The sequence below is a fragment of the Pipistrellus hanaki genome (assembly GCF_964339955.1).
Source record: "Pipistrellus hanaki genome assembly, chromosome: 2".
Taxonomy (NCBI): Eukaryota; Metazoa; Chordata; class Mammalia; order Chiroptera; family Vespertilionidae; genus Pipistrellus; species Pipistrellus hanaki.
The window spans coordinates 333,590-342,632 of record NC_140504.1 but is presented as its reverse complement, the minus strand read 5'-3'; the positions used below and the strand labels follow the sequence as shown (position 1 = coordinate 342,632).

The 9,043-nt window shown below is 45.0% G+C and overlaps 1 protein-coding gene across 3 annotated transcripts; it reads left to right on the top strand.

Annotated features, from left to right (window-relative positions):
• Positions 1 to 4: 4 nt before the first annotated feature.
• RWDD2B (RWD domain containing 2B) lies at positions 5 to 9,043 on the top strand. Of its 3 annotated transcripts, none has more exons than XR_014794087.1 (6): positions 5 to 405; positions 6,097 to 6,323; positions 6,403 to 6,470; positions 6,593 to 6,955; positions 7,490 to 8,946; positions 8,992 to 9,043. XR_014794087.1 is itself a non-coding variant. In XM_084873558.1 (6 exons), exons 3-6 carry the CDS (start codon positions 6,117 to 6,119, stop codon positions 7,722 to 7,724), a joined length of 873 nt encoding a protein of 290 aa, XP_084729684.1. In that variant the 5' UTR covers positions 5 to 405; positions 3,371 to 3,506; positions 6,097 to 6,116; the 3' UTR covers positions 7,725 to 9,043. The 3 variants fall into 3 exon arrangements, 2 of the variants coding, with proteins under 2 accessions (XP_084729684.1, XP_084729683.1); XM_084873558.1 differs by adding an exon at positions 3,371 to 3,506 and having other exon boundaries at positions 7,490 to 9,043; XM_084873557.1 differs by having other exon boundaries at positions 7,490 to 9,043.

Sequence of the window (9,043 nt, the reverse complement as noted above, 5' to 3'; positions counted from 1 at the left end):
GCCGTCCTGAAGGTCCGGTCCTGAGTGAGTTCCCCCGCGGGGCGTGGCTGCGGGTTGTTCACCTGCTGGTCGGCGGGAGCTGCTGCTGCCAGAGGCGCGGGGCCCTCGCGGCTCCTCAGGCCAACGCGGGGCGTCGGAAGCGCTCCTGAGCTTCGGTGGGCCCTCTGGTTCTGCTCAGTACCCTCTGAGCCCCAAAGCGACCCGTGTGGACAACCTGCGGCTCCGTCCTTTGGTTCCGGACCCATATGGGCGCCGAGCCCCGTGGGGGGATTAAACAGGTGGGCGCCCCCGGCCCGGTCTGACCCAGAAACGCCGAGGCGAGGAAGACGCTGGTGTCCACAGAAATGCGGGCCGGGGACTAAACGAGCCACGGGCATCCTTTCCAGCCGCAGGCCCTGCCAGCAGGTGCGTCCCCCTCACCCGCGCGGCCAGCAGTGAGGCCTCTGCGTGACCGATCCTGACCCCGCGTGAGCCTCCGTAGTCAGGATGGAAAGTTCTGGCCCGTGTGAGCCCCGAAAGCACTGCCAGCGTCTCCCCTCCAGCCCTGACTACTGAAGCCCCGCCCTGCTCCCTGCTCCCAGCTCCCTGCTTCCTGCTCCCGCCACCGGTCCTCATCCTCCTGCCTCGGGCCCGAGGGTGCTGTGCCCTTGGCCGGGAACTCGGCCCAGACCTCTCTGCTGGCTCCTGACCCCTTCCTGCCTTTTCATCCTAACAGCTGGGCGCGTCCTGGCTCCTCCCACCAGAGGGCATCTCCCTGGAGGCAGAGATTTCTTTGTCCTGTTGTTCATTGTTGTCATTTAGTGCCAAGGACCGCACTGGACACAGTAGGTGCTCAAGAAACACTTGTTGAGTGAGGAGCCCATCGCGGTCCTAGCAGGCACTTGTAGGGCACTTACTCTAGTGCTAAGCATTATTTTGTGCAGTTTCCACACCCTCACTCGGTCCTCACAGCAGCCCTGTCCTCCCGCTTTGGAGATTGGGAGGCTGAGGCACAAGAAACCAAGCCACTGGCCTAAGGTCAAGGTCATGGGCTGCAGGTGGCACTTGGGCAGACTGGCAAGAGTGCATACTTAAACCACTAGTCAAGGACCATCATGACCTCCTTTCCTCTAATAACACCAATAAGCTGTTTCCTGGAGTCCTCAGCTCCAAAGCAGACTAGGAAGGGTATTTTTGGAATTCTAAGTCCTGGAATTTTATTTAAATGTATTTTATTGATATTTCACGGAGAGGAGGAAGGGAGAGAGATAGAGAGCTAGAAACTGCGATGAGAGAGAAACATCGACCAACTGCCTCTTGCACACCCCCTACCGGGGATGTGCCCGCAACCAATGTACATGCCCTTGACCGGAATTGAACCTGGGACCTTTCAGTCCGCAGACCGACGCTCTACCACTGAGCCAAACCAGCTTCGGCTAAGTCCTGGAATTTTAAACGTTATTTGAAAAGGACTTGATGAAGATGGGTTGTAGCCTTGGTATTTCACTAAGTTGGGGCCGCTAGATGACCAGCCAGGAATAACGCATCTGTGTCAAGAAACGCTAATGTCATTAGGTCTGGAGAAAAGTGTTCCAGGGTCAGATAGGTTTGAGGTACAACACATACTAAACCTTCCTCTTAGAAACTCGTGGTGCATACTGTGATCTAACAATAAAGGCTGAAAAGCCACATACAAAAAAAAAAAAAGTGCCCATATAATGTATTGTCCAAATGCAATCACTTTTGTCTAAGATAAACACTAGATCAGTCGAGACCCTGAGCACCCTAAAGAAACTGGTTGAACTTTGTCATTCTGCACCTCAAGAACTTATTTAAGCAGAAACGCTTTTGTGTAAAATTTCCCCAGCATGGCACCGGCACCTGGACTTGGGTTGGAACCACACTGGCATCAGGAATAATGTAGTGTTGTCATTGGCTCACACGGGTACAGACAGAGAGCTCTTCATGTTTTCCAGATTTGCATCCATCCAGTTCATCCTAATGAACTCAACACCCCTCATAACTCAGACATCCCCATAATCTGTGGTCTGTTTTTGACAGGATCCATCGCAGCTAATGTCCTAAAGCACTTAGTAATGGGTTATCCAAGGCAGCCTGTGGGGAGTGGGTCCACTCTACATGAAGGCGTTTCCTGCTTCGGAGTCTGAAACTAACAGCCAGATGGTGAACCGGTCAGTTCACTCCATGGGGAGCTGTCGGGGGTCAGCCAATTGCCTTCCCCTGTGGAACTCTAGGAACTCCTTCCTCTCAGTCACCAGTTACAATAGGTTTTTCTAAGCTGGGGATGACAGGGCTGCTGGTACTCTCTTGCTTGTCTCAATATACATGTATTAGACACCACTTACAGTCAATGTGATGACAGTGCTGAGTGAAAGTTGAGTGAGACATTAGAACCAGACTCCGGGTAGGAGGACCAAAGGGTCTGGAAGGAAATAACACACACTCAACTATGAAGCTGTGAGGAGATTGTTCATAGAGGAGTGGCCAAGTTTAAAGGAACTGTCTAGGCCTGAAAGGTCTGCTGGAGATGAGGAACAAGGGCTGCCTGCAGAAGGGTGGTCTTTAGCCCGTCCCAGCCATTGTCAGAATCCCACCAAAGCAGAGAACCGTGGCAAAGTACCATGGACTCTCTCCTCCCATCCTCCCACTTCCTCCCAGCCCATTGGCTGAACCTGGCCACAAGAAAGGCTCAGGAGTTGGGTGCTGTGGGCTGTGGAAGTCAGCTGTCCAGAGAGGAAAGAAGGCCAAAATGGGTTAGGTCACAAAGTCAGTAGCACCAGGGAAAATAGTCCAAATCATGAGCCTCTGGAGTAGGCCTTGGTCGCTGGAGTTGTGAGGTAGGGACAGGTTTAGGGCTATGTGATTTTTCTGTGCTCTCCTGCCTCACAGACCTCTCTTCTCTCTCCCAATTATGCCTCCCACTCAGCTTGTCCAAGTCTTACCCTTCTTTCAAGGCTCAGCTCAGCTCCTGTGGCCTTTGCCCGAAGTTTCTGGTGGCCCATTTCGTTGATGGTGCCCTCATCTTACTCCCATGCCTGTGATAATATTTATACTGATCATTTAACACTAAGTCTTTTCATCTTCATTGTTCTAGATCTTATTAATGTCCTGATCCTCAAACTAAATAGAAGGCTCTCCCTCACTGGTTTGGCTCAGTGGATAGAGCCTCGGCCTATGGACTTAAGGGTCCTGGGTTTGATTCCAGTCAAGAGCACAAGCCCAGGTTTCAGCTCCATCCCCAGTAGGGGGCGTGCAAGAAGAAGCCAATCAATGATTCTCATCATTGATGTTTCTATCTCTACCTCTCCCGTCCCCTCTGAAATCAATAAAAATATATTAAATAAGTAAATAAATAAATAGAATGCTCCAGGAAGGAAGAATGGGTGAAGCTCTGCATATAGTAGCTGCTTGATAAAACTTTACCAAAGAGGAGAAAGAATTCCCCCAGGATACCACTAACAGAAATAATGGTGTTTGACTTCACTGAGTAGATTCTCTTTGAGAAGGTAAGCAATATTTTCCTCCTTTTTTCTGTGAAATTTAAAAGTGCTGCAGGCTAATCACGAAACTTCAAATTATATTGAAGCATCCGAATTGGAAAGTAAAAGCCTTTTCCTCTTTCCTTGTACCATGTTTAGTCAACTATTAATAGTTGCTTCATTCCTCTTAGAATGTCTTGATTTCCCTTTCATTCCTGAGGATGTTTTCACTGGATGTAAACTGTGGGATAATTTTTCTTTACTTTCAGCACTTGGAAAATATTATGACTCTTCCTTCTGGCCTTATAGTTTCTGATGAGAAATGCTTTCTTACATGAATTATTTTTCTTCATTTATCTCTTGCTGTTTTCAAGGTTTTCTTTGTCTTTAGTTTTCAGACGTTTGTCTATGATGTGTCTTGATATGGATTTCTGTGGGTTCATCTTGCTTGAGATATGTTCAGCTTCCTGAAATCCTTCTTGAAATCCTAAGGATTTCAAGTATATCCTTTTGACATATTTGGAAAATTTTCAGCCATTATGTCTTCAAGTACTTTTTCAGCTCTGCCTTCTCTCCTTCTGGAACTCAGATGACATGAATGTTGTTAGGTTTTTTTTGTTATAGTCCCGTATGTCCCTCAAACTCTGTTTGAATGCCACACACATATTCCGCCATCATTGCACACACAAGACAATGTATTAAAAATTATTTTTTAAAAGGAGGGAACTATGTAAAAAATTCAAACTTTTGTATGGCAGTTTTCTGGAAGGCAACTTGGTAATTTTTACCCAGTTTTTAAATGTTGAACTTATTGTTCCAACAAGCCATCTCAGCAAACTTACCCTTGAATATGTAGTCACCAAATTATATATACTAGTGTGTGTGTGTGTGTGTGTGTGTGTGTATGACTCATCAAACTGTATATATGAAATGAACTTTTTTTAAAAAAATATAATTTATTGATTTTGTACAGAGAGGAAGGGAGAGAGATAGAGAGCTAGAAACATCGATGAGAGAGAGTCATCAATCAGCTGCCTCTTGCACACCCCCTACTGGGGATGTGCCCGCAACCAAGGCACATGCCCTTGACCGGAATCAAACCCGGGACCTTTCAGTTCCCAAGCCGACGCTCTATCCATTGAGCCAAACCTGCTTCGGCTGAAATGAACTTCTTTACAGAATTGTTCATAATAGCAAAAGTGTGGGAGCAACCCAAATATCCAAGGTAAAGAATGCAATAAATTATGCCTACCTGATTCAGGATGACAACCCCTAGAGCACATGTGTCAAACACAAGGCCCGCGGGCCAAATCCAGCCCACCAGGCCTTGCAATGTGGCCCGCACCACGCTGTCATCACTGCACTCCGCTGTCAGTTTATGACATTGTCAGTTTATGACTGTTCAGTAAACCATTCGGCCCACGATTTAGGCTGGATTTTAGATTTTGGCCCCTTCTCTGATTGAGTTCGACACCCCTACCCTAGAGAGAATGAGCTAGATTGCCACGTGATGACAGTGATTAGATCTCCAAAGAGGGGTAAAAGGGATAGGAAGTGGGTGGGGGGAGATGTATGTGTCATCCCTTTGGACGCATTTTAATTATGTTTATATGCCTCACTCTATATATATATTTACATACTAGAGGCCCGATGCATGAAAATTCATGCACTGGAGGGGGAGTCCCTCAGCCTGGCCTGCCCCCTTTCATAGTTCGGGAGCTCTCAGGGGTGGGAGGCGACCTGGCGATCGGGAAGGCAGTGCCCCATCACACCTCGGGCTGGCCCTGGCTGCTGCCATATTTAGGGTGGGGCAGTCAATTAGCATTTTCCCTCGCTTTGTAGCTGTGGGTGCCGCCATCATTGCTACAGTGTGAGGATCAATTAGCATATTCCCTCTTTATTAGATAGGATAATATCAGCATATATCTTCCATTTGTGTTTATGTATAATGCTTAAAAATTTTTTGGATGTGAAACACCAAAAACTCTTTGCCTTGGATCGGGGACTTAGGTAGGTAGGGGAAGAGACTAGCAGCAGGACTCTATATCTTAATTTTTTTCTCTACTACTTGAATTTTCCAACCTTGTACTTTTTTAATGTTGACAGGGGTTACTTGAGCTGTGGAATAATTAGCAGCCTTTATTTTCCCTTTTCCCAGTCTCCTGCCTTTAAAACTAATATACTTAATATTAAGAAAAAACTATCATATAATACAATTAGCTCTACTTACTCTGTTCATTCTAGGTTTCCAAGGTGACATGTCTTAGCCTCTTTCCTGGCTCTGACATTGATGTGGGTTTTGATTACATTTTTCAGTTACTTTTATGAAGTAGATCAAGATGCCAGATCAACTATCTCGAAACGTGGGAATCGCTGTGTAGTTATTAGTTTGTTGTTTGCACTGGATTGTCCCATATTAACATATTACATCTATTACACACATATTACAAAGTAGAATAATGGGAATGATACTCTGATTAAATTTCACATTTTCTGAAGAAATCAAATACTTTTTAAATAAGTAACCTTAATCTATTGAATTAATGGTACTAATCTAATAAATCCCCTTCATCCTAAGATTGTTTGTGTTAATTGTCGCTTGTTTTTACCTCCTTAGAAACCTACAGATATCCAAAAATGGTTGAGATTGAGCAGGCTGAGGCCCAGCTCTCCGAGTTAGACCTGCTGGCCAGCATGTTCCCTGGTGAGAATGAGCTCATAGTGAATGACCAGCTTGCTGTAGCAGAACTGAAAGACTGCATTGAAAAGAGGACGATGGAGGGCCGATCTTCAAAAGTTTACTTTACTATCAACATGAACCTGGACATGTCTGCGGACACAGCGGTAATTCAGCTTTGCTTTTGGGAGAATTGAAACAAGTCAAGACATAACGCTGAGGGCATTTTCTTTCTCTTTTGATCAGGTGGTGTTTTCTCTGGCCTGTATTCTTCCTTTTGAATACCCTGCAGTTCTGCCTGAAATCACTGTCAGGTGTGTTACAGGAACTGGCTAGCTTTTAAAGTCAAAATTCATTGGAGAATACTAATAGCAATTGTTGAGTTTATTTTCTGTTACAAGAAAATTGATTTAATGTTTTATTCCATATAAACCAGGTCGATATTATTAAGTAGATCCCAGCAGACCCAGCTGAACACAGATCTGACCACATACCTACAGAGGAATTGCCTAGGAGATGTCTGTATACTGAATGCCACCGACTGGGTTAGAGAACATGCCTCTGGCTATGTCAGCAGAGACCCCATCCCTCCCCCCATTCCAGGAAGTACAGTCCAGCCTGTCCATGTCATTCTCACGAGACTCTGGATCTATAGCCATCACATCTACAACAAGTGCAAACGGAAGGACATTCTGCAGTGGGCGAAGGAGCTCGCCCTGACGGGGTTTAGCATGCCTGGGAAGCCAGGCGTGGTCTGTGTGGAAGGCCCCCACGGTGCTTGCGAAGAATTCTGGTCAAGGTGGGTGCACTCTCACAAACTCTGCTGTGCCAATAATCGCAGTTCTCAGCTAGATCCTAGGGATGTGAAAATAAGCATTCCCCTGGGTGGTGTCAGGGGGATTCAGTCTCAAGTCAGCGGACAAAGTAGAACTCACATGTGATCACATCACTTCCCTCATCAGACAGTGCACATGGGAGGGTTCTGTAAAGAGGTGTTGAGTCAAGGCCCTCCATTCCCATGGATATGATACTCCCTCATCGTAAGCTGTGTATTCCCTGTGAAGCTTGGGGATTTCTAATCCTCTTACTTCTCTAATGCTACCCTCAATGAGTTTCTGAGGAGTCCCTTTCGGGAGTTTGAGAATCAGCACTTTCTGTGTCAGTGATAATGCAACAAATAACTTTGGGGTCAGGATTATGACCAGAATCACATTTGATTAAAATAAATCCCTGAGATAAACTAGATTTCTTCCTTCCTGGGAAAATAATGTTTTCAGTGTTCTAGAATGCACAGTACAGTTTCAAATTTTCTACTTTGAAAAATTTTTTTCAGACTCAAAAAATTAAACTGGAAGAGAATTTTGATTCGCCATCGAGAAGACATTCCTTTGGATGGTACAAATGATGAAATGGAAAGATGGAGAAAATTTTCAGTTTTTGAAGAAAAAGTGTTCAGTATTAGTGGAGCCAGAGGAAACCATATGGACTTTGGTCAACTGTATCAATTTTTAAATGCCAGTGGATGTGGGGATGTTTTCCAGATGTTCTTTGGCGTGGAAGGACAGTAGCTGAGTAGAGGAGTCATTGAAAGTATATTGTCACTGTTGGCCATTAAGTAATTTTCCTTTAGTACATTCTAGAATGTTAGGGGTTAAAAAAAAAAGAAAAAGTAGCATAGCTAAAGTGCATCTGTTAAAAATATGTCCTGATTGAAAACAGAACTGAGTCTTAGTTTATAATCTTAAAATTATTGACAGAAATACCTTGACATATCTACCCATTTTGAAAGAGAAATGAATTTGACTTGAGTTAGATAATATTGGTAGTTCAACTTGCCACCCATTCTCTAACCCCTGCCCTTTACCTGCCTCCATCAGCTCTCCAAGCCTCTCTTAAAGCTTAGGTGGCCTGTGGACAGGGCTTTGGCTATGGTTGCCTGGTAAAACTTGTTTTCCTGGCAAACATGATTGACACAGCAAGAGCACTTCCCCCGCTTTTTGCTGCAACACCAACACCGAGGGTTGGAGCTGCATAGCCCCTCAAGCTCGAGGGCAGGGGCCAGGAGAACCACAGAGATGCCAGCGCCTGTGTGAGCTGCTGACCCAGCACCAGCCCATGCCTTGCTGTAGACAGCTTATCTATCTATATACAAGGCTAATATGCATAGTGCCCCCTTGGAGTTCCACCAGGAGTTGGATCACTCACTATGATGTGCACTGGCCACCAGGGGGAGGCATGGAATGAAGGAAGGCCCTGGATGGCCCTGATCACTGGCCAGGCCTAGGGAACCTAGACCCTACACGGGCCTCTACTTATGAAATAAAAACCAACGTATTTATATTTCTGTGCCACTTATCAGCAGTGGAAAGCTGTTTGCCAAATAAATATTTCCAGAGCTTTAGTTTCTATTCTATCCCAACCATTTGATATACAAATACATGAAGTATTTCTTAGAGTTTGCAGCTCATATATATTTTTGTATACTTAATGCTTTGTTCCTGAATTCACCTTACAGAAATGTAAGGCATGAACTGAGCTCAATCTCGTTTTTAAAATGTTTTTATTGATTTGGGAGAGAGAAATAGAAACATTAGTAATGAGAGAGTATATTTTATTGACTGCCTCCTGCATGCCGCACACTGGGGATCGAGCCAGAAACCCAGGCATGTGCCCTGACCAGAATTGAACCATGACCTCCTGGATCATAGGTTGATGCTCAACCACTGAGCCACACCAGCCAGGCTGTACATTATTTTAATTAAAAATACACTGCTACATAGAAATAAAGATGTTTGCCTTGAAAAAAAAAATACACTGCTATGTACAAATATACAGATCTCAAGTGTAACAAAAACCACATAGAATATAATAAAATATTATTAGTTTT